This window comes from Schistocerca nitens, chromosome 3 (genome assembly GCF_023898315.1).
Source record: "Schistocerca nitens isolate TAMUIC-IGC-003100 chromosome 3, iqSchNite1.1, whole genome shotgun sequence".
Taxonomy (NCBI): domain Eukaryota; kingdom Metazoa; phylum Arthropoda; class Insecta; order Orthoptera; family Acrididae; genus Schistocerca; species Schistocerca nitens.
Window position 1 is genome coordinate 753,592,771 of NC_064616.1, and position 21,800 is coordinate 753,614,570.

Consider the following 21,800-nt stretch of genomic DNA (forward strand, 5'->3'; position numbering starts at 1 on the left):
GGTCTTAAAGTTGTGGTGTTTCAAGTGACTCGAAGTTGGTAAAGTGAAGTGAATGAAATAAGTGGGAATGAAATCATCGAAATCCCATGAAATGAAATGATATCAGTGAAATTCATTCAGAAATATTCAATTTAAAAATTTATGAATATGTTGTCACAAATAAAAATTTGTGCCTGTAACTATTCAGGTACAGCAGTGTTTGGAAATATCAGTGATGTTGGTGATGGTAATGGGTGGGTGGGTGGGTTTGTGTAAGGTGGGGGGGGGGGGGGGGGTGAGGGAGGCAGGATATCAGTGACATTAGAGTTTGAATTGGTCTTTGGCGTAATAGTCACATGGCCTAATTAATTATTGTAACCACTAGAGATAAGCAGGATGTCCTGTTTTGAGTACCTATCTGATTCATTTGTCATGACACGTTCATTATGGTGTCATTCCAGGTATACCTCCGCTTTGAAGTCTAGTTTCATATTTCACTCTATTTTTAATTAATATGTCTGATCATGATTGGTAATTGTATTCAGTCATATTTGTTTACTCTGTTCTTGAAATTAAATGTTATCTTCAACATATTACACATTTTTTCGGAACAATGCAGATGTCAACTTAAAGAGAATTGATTACAATACAAATTTCATAAGGAAACTGTTAATACTTCTCAGTCATTCTTAATCCATTTGTGTCAGGTTTAAATGCACCACAGGTACCTTAGGACTCAGATTTAAATCAGCACCCAGTCACCAAAAGAACAAGCATTTCATAAAAGATGAAGAATACTATGTGATCAAAAGTATCCGGACACACCCAAAAACATACATTTTTCATATTAGGTGCATTGTGCTGCCACCTACTGCCAGGTACTCCATATCAGTGACCTCAGTAGTCATTAGACATCATGAGAGAGCACGATGGGGCACTCTGCGGAACTCACGAACTTCGAACGTGGTCATGTGATTGGGTGTCACTTGTGTCATATGTCTGTACACGAGATTTCCACACTCCTGAATATTGCTAGGTCCACTGTTTCCAATGTGATAGTGAAGTGGAAACGTAAAGGGACATGTAAACACAAAAGTGTACAGGCCGACCTCGTCTGTTGACTGACAGTTGAAGACTGACAGTTGAAGAGGATCGTAATGTGTAATAGGCAGACCTCTATCCAGACCATCACACGGGAATTCCAAACTGCATCAGGATCCACTGCAAGTACTATAACAGTTAGGCAGGAGGTGAGGAAACTTGGATTTCATGGTCGAGTGGCTGCTCATAAGCCACACATCACGCCGGTAAAAGCCAAACAACACCTTGTTTGGTGTAAGGAGTATAAACATTGGACTATTGAACAGTGGAAAAAGCTTGTGTGAAGCGACGAATCGCAGTACACAATGTGACAATCCGATGGCAGTGTGGGTATGGCGAATTCCTGGTGAAAGTCATCTGTCAGCATGTGTAGTGCCAACAGTGAAATTCGGAGGTAGTGGTGTTATGATGTGGTTGTGTTTTTCATGGACGGGGCATGCACCCCTTGTTGTTTTGCATGGCACTATCACAGCATAGGCTTTCATTGATGTTTTAAGCATAGTTCTTGCTTCCCACTGTTGAAGAGCAATTCAGGGATGGCGATTGCATCTTTCAACATGATCAAGCACCTGTTCATAATGGTGGCCTGTGATGGAGTGGTGACACGACAATAACATCCCTGTAATGGTCTGGCCTGCACAGAGTCCTGACCTGAATCTTACAGAAGACCTTTGGTATGTTTTGGAATGCTGACTTCATGCCAGGCCCCACTGACCGACATCGATACCTCTCCTCAGTGCAGCACTCATGAAGAATGGGGCAGCCATTCCCCAAAAAATCTTCCAGCACCTGATTGAACAAATGCCTGTCAGAGAGGAAGCTGTCATCAAGGCTAAGGGTGGGCCAACACCATATTGAATTCCAGCATTACCAATGGAGGGCACCACAAACTTGTAAGTCATTTTCAGCCAGGTATCTGGATACTTTTGATCGCATAGTGTGTCAAGTATTTTGTATTGAAGTTTTTTAAGTGTGTTTTAGAACCTCAAGACGTATCGTATAAGTAGGTTTTTTTTTTTTTTTTTTTTTTTTTTTTTTTTTTTTTTTTTTTTTTTGTGGTAGATTTCAGAGCATTCTGCTAAATATACAACACAAAATTTGTTGCATTGCCAGGCACTTTCACTTCATTTTCCTTTGTAGGTCACTGCATAACATACTGTTAGTATATTCTTTTTTTGGATTGGTGGGATGTTTGTTGAAAACCAGCCCACTTCTTTCGTTATGTGTGCAAAGGAGTAAACACTAACGCATTTCATCCTCTTGTTACAGGAGTTACACTGATTGCATCAATAAATCTGCAATGTTTACGCATAAGCCTGAGAGCATTTTCTCTTTCTAATGTGTGAGTTCATGGTGGACAGTGTAGGCCTTCAGTATACATACATTCAGAATACATAAAGAGGTTTTGTTTCACATTTCTCGTTACTAGACTGGTGGTCCTTCTCTGAAAAGTTAGAAGAGAAATCATCGTCATTATCTAAGTTATAACTAAATTTGGAACTACTGTCTGTGTGCAAGAAAACCATGTGCTTGCAATATGTGTTGAAGGACATGTAAGAGTCAACAGTGGCCACACAAATGCAATACATTGACTTATCCAGAGCACATGTAACTATATTGTCATCAAACAGTGTGAAGGTCTGGTGGTAGTGTAATGATATCAACAGAGGTGAATGTGTTAATACTGTTGCCTATTTCACTCAACAGTTAACAAAATGTTATGTTTGTATCAATTGCAGCAATTAAAAGAGATATGTTTTTATGATTGGGAAAGTTATGCAGGAACATATTTAGAATCCCATGGTCACAAGAAACTACTGTGATACTAAATATATACAGACGTGAAACCTGATAGAAGTAAATACTTCAATATTGTCTCACTGGAAACAATATATTATGCTGTGTATAGAACAAAACCCAACGATCCTAACACTTAACAGCTTAAATAGGAATAACCATTTTACCAACAATACTGTACATCATGAGATGTCATGTCGGTAAAGCCTAGTATCATATTTCTTAAAGATTTTTCCCACATTTTGTGTATGATTACACACACTATTATAATGCTTTACTTGTACATGGCTTGCATACCTTGAGTCTGAATGTTTAAGGCTCTAATAGTCATGTGGACTGTAGGAACAGCGTTTGTTAGGGAAAGGCTCAGATTTGTATTGAGCAACTGGTTACATGAAAATCCTTGTCCAATGACGACAATTTAGTTTATCCACTTTTTATGTAAAGCAAATCCAGAAGTGACATGGGTGATTCTTTTCTGCATGTAATCAGAATGTACCATACTAGTTGTGATGCACCATTAGCTGCATAAAGGGCATTTATGCATAAATATTTTGTAAACTGAGAATCAGTTCACATTTTAATATGTGTTTTCTGATTTTTATTCCCAAGGAAGACCCAGAAGTTAGCATTTTTACATTCACTGATTCATTCCAATTTGTAATTGTCTTTTTTTAAAATTGCCACTCTTGTGTAGAAAAAAGAAATAACTTAAATTTTAATGAAAATATCCAAGGCCTGCTGAAAATAATTACAAAGAGGATGAAAATAACAGAAAGGGAAACAGTTACATTTTGATGAGGAAAGTGTGTAATGTCATTATTGACATATTGCATGGTCTTGTAGACAACATTTATTATGATTTCTGTAAGTTGATATTCCATTTATTTCTGTTTCTCATTACTATTGACATTTTACATAGGACATTCTTTGTATATGGGTGTTCTTGGGTGGGTTTTGTGTATCTTTTTGGTGTCATATGAAAGAAATTGTAAACTGAAATGATGTTAACACATGTGACATGGTTCAAAGTAGTATCCTTTAATTCTTTCTTGCTTGTATTTATGTGTTTGTTGAAATCCTTCATAATTCTCTTTAGGGGCTGCTGTTGTTTATCAGCTATTTCTTTGTGTTTTGTGTTATTTTCTTCAAACTCGTTGAAAGCTGCTGTTGGTGTTATATTTGTGACTGGTGGCTATTTTGTGTACATGTATTAAAATGTAAAATATTTTGATATTTGTCAATGTCTTTGGAATATGTTCTCTTATTTCTAAGTATTTCATTTGTTTTAAAATAATGGGACATACGTAAAATTTTCATCTGGTAGTATATTTAGGAGAGAGGATACCAATTGAAGAAATCTTGTTGTAAAAACTGATGCCTATTGCTTCCCTCTAAAAAAAACAATGTTTCTCCAAAAAGTATTTCTTCCATGCTTGATTGTCTCAAGTCACACATATTTGAAACAGTCAAGTAAAGGCTTAATGACTGAGGATTGGGGTGCATATGTATAACAACTTAGGCTTTAGTATGAGATCTCATGTAGCTTCATCAGACAATCCAGCAGATAACAAAACTGTAAGTACTTCTGAGACTTTTAAAACTTATGATTTTATTGTTGGTTTTTAAACAAACACCACTGTGCGAAAACCATCCAGGGTCTCACTACATGTCTGTAGTCTATAGTTACTAAACTTCATCATTCTGCCCACTACTCCCTTTCTGCTTTTGGTCTTTCTGCCTAGTCTACCATTAATTTTGATTCATCTACTTGATGTCTGTCATATTCTAACCGTCCTTTGTTGGAATATGTACTTCATTGGTTTCGAACAATGATTGTCCTCTCTCTTCTCTCTATCTCTTTTTATTTTTGTGATTTGCTTACATAAAGTAAGCAAACTGATGTAGTTCTAGAAGATTCATTGTAAATATGGAGAAAAAATGTGTTATTGGAATTATTTTCCGTAAGACATGGCTTCATGCAGTTGTCATTACAAGGACATGGCTGGCTCTGACATCATAATTCTCAACATTTGCAAAACTTCTTGTTTTAGATGAGAGGTATGAGCTGATTTGATTTGTGGATACCATAAAATCATAACATTGTCAACATGTAAACAAGAATTTCTGCCTATATTTATTCCCATGCAAATGACTTCTGTTGTGATCATCGTCATTTTAATTTGGTAATAAGTGCTATAAATAAATGAGACATTAAAAAAGTAGGTATAATATCTAATAAAGAAAAAAGTAGAGTCGAACAATTTGATTAAGTGCAGAACCAAAATCTGTGGTGTCTACTTAAGATAGTAGGCTAACATAACCGCAAAGTTTTTTACTTGAAATATAAATAATAAACCAAGAATTTACTGGTTCTGTTGGAACTTCAGAATCCACTATACTATCTGTTCTCCAAGTTACTGTGATGTAATTACATTTATCTTTCCTTAATAAGTGGCCAATACACTTGAATAGCAAGCAGTACAGTCGACATCTATGTAAGATGAATCACATTGCAGTTTTTTATGGCATAACCCTTACTGAAAGTAATTTATTCTGTTCTGTAATGCCCAATTTCTTTGTCTATTCCTCTGACATCATTCTAGTGAGTAGTTAATCACTACATTTTGACTAAAATTACTTGATAGTTGATGTCCATCACTTGCCGCTACAATGTTGCCACATCCGCTGCCAGCTACACTCGGTTATAGGTGACACACAAACATGGCGGGTCACTGCAGAAATGCTGTTAATGTCTAACATGGAGGAATTTTGAAAGTGGTCACTGTGAGGTATGACATAAATGGGAGATGCTCTGTCAACAGCTGATTTTAAGTGAGCAAAGACTGAACTGCGACAGACGATGGGTTTTATAGCATTGAATTTAAATTTAAACTCGTGTACTAAACTAACTAAAACCTTGTGATGTGCAATGTATCTGAAAAAACAGCAATCAACAATCTGTAGCAGAACTAAAATCCTAGTTGGTTTGTTCATGGTGTTTAAGCCTAACCTCTACAAGCACACTCAAGGCACAAAAATTTCGTAATATGTTTGTTTGCATAGCCATCTTCCACAGTAAAGTGTTACCAACTGATTATCAGTCATGGGTGACACTTTGTTGTAGATTGTAGATGACACAAGCAGATTCCAGATGAAAAAAGAATGATAGGAAGGAAAATAAGAGCAAATAAAAAAGTCAATACAATGATGAAAATAATGTGGCAAAGTATTAGAAATAAAAAAATTACATTTAAACCAATTAACTGAATAAAAATTGTAATCAATGTCTTTTGATTAGGTTTAGAAAAATAAAAACAATCTGCTATATTTGACGAGATACGAACATTGTGTATATGCTAACATGGCTTGTTTATATGCTTTGCCACTACACATCGAAAGGTTGTTATATTTATGACTCTAGTGTCCCATTTACAATGATTAATTGACAGCCTTCAAAAATTTGGCTTCATGAAATGTCATGCAAAGCTTATCAAATGTGAGCTTATGTCTGTGATTATAATAACTATATATGTGACAATGAATCGCATATTGTGTGGAGGGATACAGGACTATTTGGTTAGCACTGAGTATGAAACGTATGTTGTTTTTGGTGTGGTTATCATGTGTGAAGAAATATGAAATCAAAGCACCTGACCCAGGATTCAGGATCCAAACACATCGGGAAAGAAAGCTGGAAAGGATGTTTGAAGTAAACTAATTGTTGTGGCAGTTTGGCATTGGTGAACACTTTGGACATGACAATGAGCGCTCTGACTGGAGGATACCAGCCACAACACGTGAAGTGTCAACTATCGAGTAATTTTAATTGGCCTATAGATGACTGTTTGTACTTGATGTGGCTCTACTGAGAACTTTTGACAGATGATTTAGTGTCCAATAATTTTTTTGGTCTATAGATGACTGTTCTTACTTCATGTGTCTCTACTGAGAACATTTGACAGATGGTTTGTGTCTGATTATTTCTTTCCTTTTGTGTTTCCTTAAAAAAATTATAAATTGCTGCTGCATTTCTTAATTTTGGTGTTGTACTTTTTCTTAGAAAGAGAAGTACTTTTTAGTGTTACAAAATTATTTGTAGCCTAGACATATGTATAGCATTGTGTGTAGTGTGCATGTGGGCTTAAATTTGAAAGAAAATGAATGTGTGATACTGGTTTTGACTTGAGTAGCTAATTTCTGTGGAATGCAAGAACCAGTTTAGGAGTTGCGGTGGGAGGTAATCACGTGTACTTTGAAAGATAGCGTAAATGTCAAAGGTAAAACTAGGGGTAAGAATTACAGATGTTGATCTTTGAAATTTAACTGCATTTACCTTATTGCCTTAGGGTTTAGTGTTACAATTTTAAAGTATACAGATATTTTATTTCACTTTCACTTGGTTTACATTTCTGGTGTTTTGTTCCTTCCACCACAAATGTTCAAAATTTCTTCATGATTCATTTTGCTTTTGCACTGCAGTTCCCATCCTTGTAATTAGGTGTGTATAACAAAGATTTTAAATTTATTTTATTTGGTGTGAATTTGCTTTTCGTAAGTATGACCATCTTCATTGTCTGTTATGAATGTAAGCAGTTTTCAGATTTGGTGTTAGATCATCATGATTTAGTATCTTCAGTGTTTGTTTTTATTATAACATTTCAGTTTTTGACCTGCTACCTAAGAGAATGTTGGTGCGCTTACAGTTTTTATTACATACTAAATTTTGATACTACATTTTAATTACTCTCTGAACTGACAATGAAATCTGACCTATGCTCTCATAACATTTGACTCAATTTTTTCACCAGTGATTGTGCTATTAACTGATAACAATTAGTACATTTAATAATGTACTTTATGTTTGCACCTCTTAATAGTGTGTGTCTTGCTGTTAATTTCATTTCCTTGCACAAGATATACATGAATCTGCAGTCTTAAATCTGCCATAGACATTTATAAAGATATTTTTTGAACTGTTTTAGTTCTGTGGAGTGACCCTATTGTTAACACAATGGTATATGCATGTAAAAAAACTATGCAAGTGTTCATAAATATATTTACCTATAACCAGTAGGCTTCAGCATGTAACGGCTTAATTACTGTATGAGTAAACAATCATTGTGTCTGTGTTCTTACTGTGTAATATTAATTCTGGATAGTTTTTCTTAAGGATTACATCACATTCTGTTGGTCTTATCACAGTGTATAATGAGTCATATCTTGTTTCCAAGGATATAGAGAATAAGATTAATGCAGAATTATGTGAACCTGAAATCTTTGCTTAAGAATTTCATGAGAAGATGAGGCTAGTTGGAGTGCTGCAGACTGCAGTGATCATACAGGTGTAGATATCTCCAAAATCTTGTGTACCCATCCTGATTCTGCTCTTTCACAGTTCTGAATCGAATGTGTGTCTATTACAGGGAGCAGGAGGGGAGGGGAAACAACAGTCAAAAGCAAAAGTCTGCCATTCTGGCTTCAGACAGGCTGATCAGGACTACCACAAAACTGCTGTTATCCTCAGCCGAAAGCGTAATTTGATGTAATGTGGAGGGGCTTGGGGTCAGCACACCTGTCTCCCGGTTGTTGTTAACTTTGCAGATCTTAGAGCCGCTACTTCTTATCCAAGTAGCTTGTCAGTCAACATCATGAGGCTGAGTGGACACTATTACAGTCCTCCCACCAAGGAAAAATTGAATCCATGTCCTCCACATGCCAGTCAACCATTCTGAGCATTTAGCTACAGAGACGAACTGTGGGGGTCTACAATTTCATTACAGTCTATTTTCAGGAAATTACACTGACTGTATTCACACAGAAGGAGATGTTAATTTTGAAGATTATGCAATGCATTTGACCGTCACAAATAAAAATAACAAATGACAGGCTTTGTAGTCAGTATAGCACTCCAACTGTGCAACTGTCGATAACTTTGTTTATGATGAATTTATGTAATTTAATTGCAGTCAAAACTTCTCCTAACACTTAACCTTTATCTGATTACTGTTTTTTAACTTTTATTGCTGTGGTATTTTGATTTATTTTGAATGAAGTATAAATAGCTTCAGTTACCGGACCAATGTATTATTATTCACAATGCCACAAATAAAGAAGCTACAACAATTTAAAAAAACATAATTGAAAAAACAGGAGAATATCTCCTAATTTTGCTTTTGCTGGCAACATTTTTCTCATATCTACTTCTCTTTTCCTTGACTTCTTCAGATCAGCATCACCCTCTGAATCTTCTAAGCTTCGCCTATTTCAAATAACATCTGTTTCTTACTGTGTAATATTAATTTTGGATAGTTTTTCTTAAGGATTACATCACATTCTGTTGGTCTTATCACAGTGTATAATGAGTCATCTCTTGTTTCCAAGGATATAGAGAATAAGATTAATGCAGAATTATGTGAACCTGAAATCTTTGCTTAAGAATTTCATGAGAAGATGAGGCTAGTTGGAGTGCTGCAGACTGCAGTGATCATACAGGTGTAGAGTTATTGAGTTCTCTGTTGTCTTTCTCTATTGTCTCTCCCCTGACTCTCAACACTGGCTGACTTTCATATTTAATACATGATTATTTATGTTTTTTCACACTTCTTGTTTGCTCTTGCTGTGTGATGAAAATTTAGGTTCTGTATGTGACTCACTCTTTTTGCTGATCTGCTGCTGTTGGAAAGGAGAAATTTTCATCAAAATTAGATTGTAGTTTTATTTTGGTATATTTCTTTTAACATATTTTTCCTTCTTACATTGATCCCTTTTTCCATATGTTATACCAGTAATTGTTTGCTTCTTTGTAACTTAGTTTATTTTCTACTTTGTTTATTGTTTGTTTCATTCTCCCATATTTTGTTTTAAGCCCCCTCTTCATTTTTGCTTTTGAACTTTTATACACAGTGAAGACTTTATTGATTTATCATACTTTTGTCTCATCTCTTCAATTTTCAGATATTTGACTATTACCTTCTGTTACTTTTTCAAAAATATTTCTATATTATCTTGATTTCTGCTACCTTCATCTCATATTCCTATTTTTTAGGGTTTTTATACATAATTTTCTGTGCTATGTAATCTCTCTCCACTCATGGGTAATTAAGATCTTCTTATTTCCCTGTTCACTCTGTGTCTCTCAGCACAGTTTTCCTACAACAGGTATATTTTACTCTGATTTCCACTTCTGTTTTTCATTTGTACTGGCTTACTTTTCCTCTTCTTTCTCATCTTTTGCCTCCTGTTGTTGAGAAGTACCCTAGACCTTATTCTTCTTTCTGTGGTGAGTCCCATAATGCATTAACTTTGCCCATTTCACTTGCTTGATTTTAGGATAGTACAGTTCCATGTAGTGTACATCCACAAGTGCTTTTCATTTGTCAGTTTTGGCAATGGTAAACTTTGGAAAATACATGTTTCTCAATTCATTCCAACTGTTCAGCATTTGCAGACATAACATTCCTCCCCTTACCTTAGTTTCTCTAAATTACTTTTTTTCATATGAATTTTCATAATGATAAACTTGTATCACCAAATAAAGGTTGTTGATTGTATCCCTCATGCTCTGTTACATATCTTCCTCAGTGGAGATCATTACAGATAGCAACTACAATCTGAACTTCATGTTAAAAAGTTGTTTTTAGTTACCTTAAAAGTTATATTCTTACCTCCATCTCTCACTAGTCTCCCACAAACTTATCCAAATAATTTCCATTCCCCTTCCAGAAATCCAGCTTCCACAAACTCAGTGTTAGACAATTTTATACAACATTATTTTCCCATGTAAATGTTTGTGTTTTAGATTTTCTACCTTATATTTCCTATTACTTTCTTCACTGTCTCTTCTCTACACTTTTCTCTCTCCCTTATATCTGACATCATAAAATTTTACAGATTTTGAAATATAGTTTATTGGTAACATTTCATTGTAGATTTTCCTCTTGTCCAGTCCTAAGCTGACACTCACAGCTAATAGCTGTACTTAGTCGTCTTTTGCATAAGCCCTTCCTTTCTTTCAACAGATGAAGAAAATCTATGGTTCTGAAAGGTAGCATGTATATGCATATTATTATTTATGACTTCATGCTGCCAATGTGTAAGTAGAAATTTTTTCATCCTAAATTTGATTATGGTAAAAACAGTTAATTACATTTGTGTCTCAAAGTGATTTTTTCCCAAACTGGAATTCACTTATATATGCAGATTGTAATAAGCAGTGAGTTTTGTACTTGGGAAACAATTTATTGTATTTGTGGTAGTTCATAACAGTTTTACAAAGCAATAAGAATCAGTAAATAAGACCTCTAAGCATAATCGCAAATATAAAAATTCTCTTTTCCATTACTGTGCTGGACTTTTCATTGTTATTTATTACATGTTGGTTGATACTTCATGTGAAATATCCTTATTAACAATGCTTACTTCAGCCAACTGTGGCAAATATGAAGAGTTAATTTTTTTTCTTTTTAAAATTGTAACACTTCTTATAAGAAATATTACTTACAATTACTCATATTTCTCAGAGAAAATTTGTTTCTCTTCATGAAGATAACATAAGCTTAAGAAATAAATGCTTAATTTTATATTAATATTTATACATTTAGGAACTATCATGATTCTGCACTGTTTGTTCTGGAATGCCATTTGCATTTTATAATTATCTGTCTAGGAACGTGAGCGCAGGAGGCAACATATGCTTTTAGTTAAAGCACTTGAAGCACGTAAACGTCAGGAGGAAAGAGAAAGAAAACGCCAAGAAGTAAGAGCTGAGAAAATTGCCAGTAAGGAACGTAAACTGGAGCAACGTCGCATAGAGTTGGAACTTGTGAGAGAATTACGGAAACCTGTTGAAGATATGGAACTGACAGGTTTGCAGAAATTTTTATTTCTTCAAAAAGTGCTAACTCCTTGTTAGCAGCACTTAATATTCTCAACTGTCTATTTATAAATTTTCTCATCAGTAGGGACCTGAAAATGGAGCACGTGATTTTGGCAAAATTAGCATTTTTGAAATCTGCATCTAACTTAAATGACTAGATGTACAAATGTAAAAGATTGTCATACTATGTTCCCAATGACTAAGGCATGTTACTTTGAAACTGACAAAAACAAATGGCTTGATTGTGTAGCTTTCTGACTGGTTTGCTTTTGAAAAAACTTCAACACTTTTTTCAGAATGGTCTTTGCTTGTTCTCTTCTTTTGGCTCTATTTAAGCTTTCAACAAAGGATTGTTTCTGCTGAGAAGCAACAGCATTTCTCTCTGGGTGAACAGAGTGCTTCTCTGATTTAAGGTGTTTCTTGACATTGTTTTTCTTTACTCACTCAATCTGATAATTATAAAATCTGCAAAATATTGATTTCAGCCTTGCATGAGCATTCATAGCCATATGATCCATACAGTGCTACAGACAGAACTGACAAGGTGCTTAGCATAGAAGTAGAACAAAAAATAAATCTAGTTGCACCTGACACACATTATCTATTCAAACTAGGTTTCACCAGATGATATGCAATCTGTTCAAACTAGGCTTCATCAGATGATATGCAATATCATTAACTCAAAGTTGGTTACATTTTAAATAGTACCTGTATGTAGAAAATAAAGCTTTTTGTGTGGATACAATTCTCTATGAAATAGCATTTGTTAAGTAAATTCATGTTCTTACATTTTGAATCAGAATTCACAACTATATTCTCATTTATTGCGAAAGCTGATTTTTGGTGGTCTTATTATCTGTATTAATTGGCTGCTATATTAAATATAACTGAGTGATTTTATAAAATAAATTGTTAGCAGTTATAAAAATAAGTGTGTTACATTCTGCCTCTAGTGGTGAGTAACACCCTGTGGTAACAGGCTATTAGGGAAAATGTTTCAGTCAGCCTGATTGTGATTTTTGAACAATTTTCCATGTTGCTTTGTGTTACATAGTTTATGTTACATGTCCCACAAGTACTTTGGATAAGAAAAATATGGTGTGAAAGTTGCAGGTTTTACAATTACTCAAGGCTTTTCACTAACGTTGACAGTTAGCAGAAGTTGCACTTGTTGTTGTTGTTGTTGTTGTTGTGATCTTCAGTTCAGAGACTGATTTGATACAGCTTTCCATGCTGCTCTATCCTATGGATCCATCTGAATCTGCTTAATGTATTCATCTCTTGGTCTCCCTCTATGATTTTTACCCTCCCCGCTGCCCTCCAATACTAAATTGGTGATCCCTTGATGCCTCAGAACATGTTCTACCAACCGATCCCTTCTTCTAGACGAATTGTGCCACAAATTCCTCTTCTCCCCAATTCTATTCAGTACCTCGTCATTAGTTACATGATCTACCCATCTAATCTTCAACATTCTTCTGTAGCACCACATTTCGAAAGCTTCTATTCTCTTCTTGTCTAAACTATTTATCATCCATGTTTCACATCCACACATGGCTACACTCCGTACAAATACTTTCAGAAAAGACTTCCTAACACTTAAATCTATATGCGATGTTGACAAATTTCTCTTCTTCAGAAACGCTTTTCTTGCCATTGCCAGTCTACATTTTATATCCTCCTTACTTTGACCATCATGAGTTATTTTGATCCCCAAATACTATACCTCATCTACTACTTTAAGTGTCTCATTTCCTAATCTAATTCCCTCAGCATTACCTGATTTAGTTAGGCCACATTCCATTACCCTCATCTTGCTTTTGTTGATATTCATCGTATATCCTCCTTTCAAGACACTGTCCATTCTGTTCAGTTGCTCTTCCAGGTCCTCTGCTGTCTCTGACAGAATTACAATGTCATCAGCAAACCTCAAAGTTTTTATTTTTTCTCTATAGATTTTAATTCCTACTTCAAATTTTCTTTTGTTTCCTTTACTGCTTGCTCGATGTATAGGTTGAATAACTTTGGGAGTAGGCTACAACCCTGTTTCACTCCCTCCCCAACCACTGATTCCCTTTCATGTCCCTCAACTCTTGCATGCACTTAACAGCACAAAAATATACCTTTGGTAATTGTAGCCAGAATAAAAATTCTATGCTATTTGATTGACAGAAATTAAATGCAACATGTCAATTTCTCCTGATACATTGTGCATACACATAAGAAAAAATAATATTTTAGACCTAATCGAGGAAGACACAAATACTTTTCTGAGAATGAAATAAAGTGTTATTATTTATTGGGTACCACACTTGTAAACAAGTGGAAAGTCATAGGCTTGTCAAACATTTCCTCTGATATTACCCACAAGGGTCCATGCTAGCAATTGTAAGAATACATTTCCACAACTTTATATTGAGCCAGTCTTGGGTGGGTCTGTCTTGTATCACTAACAACATGCTGTGCTCGTTGGCCATCATATGGTCTGGCATTAGGCACATTGTGTTGGCCACCATACAGATGGCACCCTGTTGAAGAGAACTCCTGTACAGAATAGGAGTGTCCTACAAGGAAACCTTTCAACATGGATTTGAATACTTGAGGTTTATCATTCATTTTTTTTCAATTTTGTTGGAAGCCTATTGAAAATGAAACCTAGTGAAAAGGGCACACCTTTCTGAACAGTGCTTATAATATTATCCAAGATCATAACATTTTTCTGCAGTTTCTTCTGAATGAATCAGTGTGATCAACAGTAAATCACAAGCCTGGAATTTGGTGCCCATCCAGCACAATGTAGGGGCATAGGTGTGTGTGTGTGTGTGTGTGTGTGTGTGTGTGTGTGTGTGTGTGTGTGTGTGTGTGTGTGTGCAGTTCAGCTCGACAAAGAATTTGTTCTGAAAGCCAGCAAGTCTTCTTTCTCTTTTATGTGTGCCTGTCGATGACTCAATGTTTCTTTTATTTAGTGAGTGCTCTCCTTTACTTCTAAATTATTTACATATTTGCAAGAAAGCATTCCATCTACAGTCAGTCCTAAGAGTTTAAAATTGTAAACTTGACTGATAGACCAACCCGAGAAAATAAAATTTTGCTTTTACTAAAGTTCTGTGTCAGAAACTGTATACATTGCATTTCATTGCAGTTAAGCACTGATCTCTTCTCTGATGTTTCTGACTATTGTATTAACTACCACATTTATATATTTATATTACGTTCCACATCTTCCACAGTAACACTTTTATAATATGCAAATCAAAGAAAATATCTACAGTCCTGAGCATATAATTTTGCCCAGCTAGTGACTTATACAAAAAAGAATAAATTTCATTTTCTGTAGCCAAACTGACAGTCTGACAGTAAATTATGTGTATTGAGATGTACTACTATTCTCCTGTACATTGTGCTAACAGAAACTTAGAAAAACACTGATAGCAAAGAAGCTGGGCAGTAATTGTCTACATTATCTGTTTCCCGCTTCTTATAAAGTGGTTTCTCTAATGAGTATTTCAGTCTATCAGGAAACTTAGTGCACCTGAAAGACACAATACACAGGTGACTGTCTACAGAACTGATGTATGGTGTACTGATCTTCATAACCCTGCTTGAAATATCATCATACCCATGAGAGTTTTTACTCTTTAATGACATAATAATGGATTCAGTTTCATCTTTGCTTGTCATGTAGTTTTTTCAGAGCACCAGTTTTCAAGAGTTGCATACTTACCCATCCCAATAAAATTTTGAATTAGCTTCTCGACTATTGACAAGAAGTATTTATTAAATATTTTGCACAACTCTTGTGGATTACTAAGAATATCATTCTCACACAACAGAGGTGTAATATGTTAAGCACCTACATTTTGCCTTGATACCTCTTTTGCGGCTGGCCATACAGTTTTAATTTGGATGTGAGAGCTGTATATATTCTTGGTGTAGCACATTTTTTAGTCTGTCTGTTGTCATTCTTCAGCACTTTGCGGTATTGTCTTCAGTGACACTCTGTTGAAAAGAGATAGGAAGTGGGAGGAGGTGTTGGCAAAGTGTGGCTGGTGGTTCAAAGGGAGGCAGAAAGTGTAGGGAATAGGAAGACAGGAGGGAAGGGCAGCAGGTGCATGGAATAGGAATGCGGCACACAGGCACCCGAGTCAGAAACTTTGAGCACTGCACATCCCAGTTACATGGAGAAGTCGATTGACAGAGGGTGACAGAATAAAGCAAATGGAAGCTGTCAGATAGAGGGTATGAGCACAGTGGGTTAGTGGAGACTGGGGCTAGGAGGATTACAGGAACAAAGGATCCGTTCCAAGGATAACTCCCATATATGTAGTTGTGAAAAGCTGGACCTGGGGAGAAGGATCTATATGGTAAAGATTGTGAAGCAGCCACTGATCTCAAGCATGTTGCATTCAACAGCATATTCTGCCACTGTGGTCAACTCTGTTTTTTGTCACAGTTTGGTAGTGGTTATTCATCTCATAGTCAGCTGGTTGGTAGTCATGGCCACATAAACTGCTGTGCAGAAATTGCAGCAACTGGTATATGAGGTGGCTGCCTTCAGAGGTGATCTTGTGTTTGACTGTATAGGATAGGCCATTGACAGCACTAGAATAGTATCTGCTGGGCAGGTGAATTGGGCGGGTCTTGCACCACGACCTACCACAGAGATATGACCCCTGCAGCAAAGGGTTGAGAGTGAGAGTGGCATGAGGATGGACCAGGCTGTTGTGTAGGTTGGGTGGGTGGCAGAATGCCACTATAGGAGGGGTGGTAAGGATTGTAGGTAGGATATCCTTCATTTATTGGCACAATGATAGAGAGCTGAAGCCATGACAAATGCCATGATTCAGTTACACCAGTCCAGGATGATAGTGGGTGTTGAGGGGTTGGTCTGTTGCAGCTGGTTCTTGGGAACACTGGGAGGATTAGGGGTGTGTGAAGGTATGTCACAGAAAATCTGTTTGTGGACTATTTTTGAGTGATAGTGTCTGTCTGTAAAGGCCTTTGTGAGACCTTCATCATACTGGGCAAGGGAGTTCTCATCTCCCACACATGGCCAGACTATATGGGAGCAATTTTTTGGTGTTAACTGAGTCAAAGCTGTCGAACTGCAGCTGTTGTTGATGGTTAGTCGGCTTGATATGGACAAGGGTGTGGATGGAGCCATTAGAGAGGTGGAGGTCAATGTCCACGAAGGCGACTCATTCAGCTGAGGAGGACCAAGTGAAGTGAAAGGAAGACATGATGTTGAGGCTGTAGAGGAATGAGGATAAGGTATCTTGGTGATGAGTCTGCATCATGAAAATATCACCAATGAACCTGAACCAGACAAGTGTTTGTGGTTTTGTGAGGTTTGGAAGGTTTCCTCTAAATGGCCCAACAGACTGGCATAGCAGGTGCCACACCAGTATCCATGGCCATGCTGTGGATTTATTTACATATCTTTCTCTCAAAGGAAAAGTAGTTATGTGTGAGGATGTAATTGATTAGATGTATAAGGAATGAGGTTGTAGGTTTGGAGTCAGAATGACATTAGGAGATGTAGTGTTCAGTATCAGCAAGGCCATGGGCCTAGGAGATCGTTGGTTTATATGACAGTAGCATCAACAGTTATTAGTAGGGGTTAGGTTTTAATGGATGGGGATGGTCAAGAGTCAGTAAAGGAAATGATTTCTATCCTTAGTATGAGGGGCTAGGCTGCTAATAATTGGTTGGAGGTATTTGTCAACAGTAGTGGAGATTCTGTAAGGGGGAGGACAGTATCCACCTAGAATGGGGCTTCCAGAATTTTTGGGTGTATGGATTTTGTGAAGGACTTGCATGGTGGGTGTGCACGATGTTATTGGGGTGAAGAGGGAATGGATTAATGGGAAACATTATTGGATGGGCCTAAGGATTTAGGTAGGAATTGGAGGTTATGTTGGACTTCTGAGATGGGATCACTACAGTAGAGCTTGTATGTGGAAGAGTCAGACAGTTGGCAAATGCATTCTGCCAGATTGTCACTGTGATTCATCACAAAATTGGTGGGGCCTTTATGTGCAGCAAGAATGATTAAATCATGTTTTCTTATGAGGTTGCAGATAGTTGTTATTTCTTCTGTTGAGAGGTTTATGTTCTTGGGAAGGCCCTAGGGTAAGGATGATGAGGTCAAATGGGAGATAAGGAATTTGTGGAAGGTAACTGGAGAGCGGGGCGGGGGGGGGGGGGGGGGTTAGGTAGGAAAGGGCAAGGTCATGGTTGGATTGTGATATGAAGTAGTAGAGACAAAGAACAGTGTTGACATTGGGTTGGCTTTGGTTGGAGAGGTTATTAACAAGGAAGTTTTCCTCTGTAGGGATCAGGAGAAGCAGCATGGTTGATCTTGGGTGTGGGGCTGAAGGTGAGGCCTTCTCATAGGACTGGAATGTCTGTAGGAAGTGTTTTTGATGGCTGGGATGACAACAGTGTTTTGTGTTTGTTTAGACTGTGGAATGCTGGAAACGAGTTTTTGAGGATGTGGCAGGTGGTAAAAGTCAGTAAGGCAGAGACTGGTTTCTATGAAGGACTGATGAGGATGTACGGTTTCACAGAATGTAGGATAGGTTTTGATGCATAGTGGTGATCCAAGACAGGAGCAGGGTGCTAATAAATTTGATAATCTGTTGAGGTGATGTCTGGAGTGCTCCTCTTGTTCCTTAAATGCAGCCCAAACCATGGAATCCCTCCTCAATGATTTAACCATAAAAATCCCTCCTCTGAATCTCACCCCACAATTTTCAGATTCTGCCAGTCCCTGTGCTTTACAAACCTTGTGCTACAGAAATCAATCTCCATGGGGCAGGTGTCCCAGAACTGTCTCTGCTAACCCCACAAGCTACTATTACTTTTCAATCCCAGCTACCTACAGCATATCTACCAAATTGAAACCCTTGACTTCAAGCACCTGGAAGAGCACTCCAGACACCACCTTAAAAATTATCGAATTTATTGACCTCCTACTCCTGCCTTGGAACACCACTAATCAGCCTGTCTTACCCCCAGTGAATCACCTTGTAAATCCATCAGAGCACTCAGACTCAACCATGCTGCCCTTTTCCCATCTGCCACATCCTTCAATACTCCACAAAACCCAGCACCTATCCAGAGGCCTCACCCTTAGCCCCACAGTCAAAGTTCAACTGTCCTGCACTCGCCATAGACCTACACTTCTTCTCCCACCCCCTACAGAGGAAACACTTCTTTGCTACTAACCCCTACAACCAAAGCCAGCATAACTCCAACATAGAACCTGGCATCCTCCAGTTCATACCACTATCCAACCATGACCCTCCCTCTCTCCCACCTTACCATCCCCTGGTTACCTTCCAGGAATTCCTTACCCCCAACTTAGCCTTACCATCCTTTTCAAGATCTCTTCCCATGAACACAAACCTTTAAACAGAAGAAAGAGCAACCATCCACAATCTTATAACAGTTTATGATTTAATAATCTTCCCTGGATGCAAAGGCTCCACCAGAGTTGTGATCAACTGTAGTGGCTACCTGACAGAATGCATCTGCCGGCTGTCTGACTCCTGCACGTACAAGCTATACCATAAAATCCCATCTCAGAAGTCTAATATAATTTTCAGCCTTTACTCAAATTCTTAGGCGTATCCCATAATCTTTCCTCTGAAACCATCCCCATTCTTGGCCCAATTCTCCCATGCACACCTATCTTCTGCTTACTTCCCAGTATCCATAAACTCAACAATACTGAAGGCTTTGATCTAGCTGGTTACTGTGCTCCCACCAAACAATGTCCACTCCTGTCAACCATTACTTCCAACCAATTGCTTGCAACCTAGCCTCTCATATTAAAGACATAAAGCACTTCCCTTACCAACTCTCATCCATTCCCAATCATTACCACCTGGATCCTTACTCCTCACTGTTGATGCACCCTCCATGTATACCAACATCTTCCACGTCCAAGGTGTTGTTGTTGTCAAACACTACATCTCTCACCATCCTTCCGACTCCAAATGCGCTATCTCATTCCTTATACATCTAACCAGTTATATTTCTAAAAACAAAGAAGATGTGACTTACCGAACGAAAGCGCTGGCAGGTCGATAGACACACAAACAAACACAAACATACAAACATATATTCTCACACATAACTGCTTCTTCTTTGAAAGGAAGACCATATAAATAACTCTTCAGCATGGTGATGTGTGTCAGCATGGCATGCTGCTGTAACAATCTGCTCATGAGCCATCAAGAGGGAACCTCCCTTGCCTACAAAAACCCCCAAACCCTGGATTGATTCAGGTTCATTGAGAACATGTGTTACCTTCATGGATGTTGATCTCCACCTCTTTAATGGCTCCAACCACTCTTCTGTCAATATTAAGCTAACTAACCAGGCACTATCATCCAAACCTAGTCAACAGATTTCCTGTGTCATATTCTTACAGTTCCCTAATCCTCCCACCAACCCCCCAAGAACCAGCTGTTAAGGAGCACCCCATCAATATGCCATACACTCTGGACTGGAGAAACTGAACCATGTCCTTCCCCAGGGCTTCGACCATCTGTCATCATGCTCGGAAATGAGGGACATCCTATTTACAATCCTTCCCACCTCTCTGAAAGTGATACTCTGGCACCCACCTGAACTATGGAATATTCTGTTTCATCCCTGCTCAACTCTCACTCCCAACCATTGCCAAAAGGGCCATATCCCTGTCGAAGACCCAGGTGCAACTCCTACATGATTCACCTACCCAGTACTTCCTGCTATAGTCCTGTCTCAGGTCCATCCTATCCCATGAAACACAAGGCCACCTGTGAAAGCAGCCATCTCATATACCAGCATGACCACCAACCAGCTGTCCACCAGAATTAATTGCCACTATGAAATTGTGGCTAGAGCAGATTTGACCACCCAGCAGCAGAACTTACGCTGAGCACAACATGCTTGAGTTCAATGGCTGTTTCACAACCTTTGACATCTGGATCTTTCCCCCAGCACCAGCTTTTCCCCCAAGTACCAGATTATCTGAACAAAGTATATGGTAGTTGTCCTTGCAATTCATCTTTTGTTTCTGTAATCCATGTGGCCTCAATCTGTGGTAACCCACTGCACCCAATCCTCTACCCATGTCTCCCCTTCCTCTGTTCTGTCCCCCTCCCAATCTACTCCTCCACATCATTGTTATGTGGCTCTGGTGCCCTTGTGTCACATTCCTATCCCATCCACATGGCACCTCTCCTTGTGAGCTGTCAGCGAGCTAGTAAGTTTTCACTCTTCTTTTTGTGCCTTTTGCAACTCAAAGCTTGTACTATTCGGATTGAGTTGCCTTCTCTGCTCCTAAAATGTTTGCATTCTACCAGAACTTTCCTTACCATAGCCATAAAGTTTCTATTGAAAGCCCCAAATATAATCATTTCATGCCTTTATAAAGAACTGAGCCTAGCAAAATGTGAAGTGTGGAGAGGAAAGCCCTGTAGACTGAAATGGGGATCTGTAGAGACAGACAACGAAAAGAATTTTCCTTGAAAATTCAAACTTTCCTGCACAACCTTCAAATATCTCATCTTCACAATGTTTTGATATGTTATCTTTTTTGAATGAGACATTACATTTGTCATGAATGGTCATTTCTATCACATGTATCTAGGTGTGTATGCAGACAATTAAACAAAATGACAGGAGTTTTCTGAACAGTGAACAACAGCTGATGATGTCACATCATAGACCCTACACACTATTTACTCAATTTCTCATAGAGATCTCCAGAAAAGCTCATAAATCAGTAATAAAACACTTTCTGTGTACCAAACTGATAAACAGTAGCAGACATTGTAGACCAAAGACAGTTTCTGCAATGCAGAACATCTGAATAGTGCTTGGATGGGAAGTCTTTGAAGGTCTGTGCATCGTGAGGTGTTTAGAAATGAACAGCTGCCCAGAATTTCATTGTGAAAGTTTTACTGTGTGGGACTGCTGTCCTTAGCACATCAGAAACTGAAGTAAATTGTGATTCATAGAGATGACATATTGTAACACATGAAGCTGC

General features: G+C 37.7%; 1 protein-coding gene across 1 annotated transcript in view; it reads left to right on the plus strand.

Annotated features, from left to right (window-relative positions):
* LOC126249416 (bromodomain adjacent to zinc finger domain protein 2B-like) overlaps positions 1–21,800 on the plus strand; it is a 352,537-nt gene that overhangs the window by 162,287 nt on the left and 168,450 nt on the right. The window contains exon 22 of the mRNA XM_049951070.1: positions 11,546–11,744. Coding sequence (XP_049807027.1) covers positions 11,546–11,744 — 199 coding nt within the window. The remainder of the gene's footprint in view (positions 1–11,545; positions 11,745–21,800) is intronic.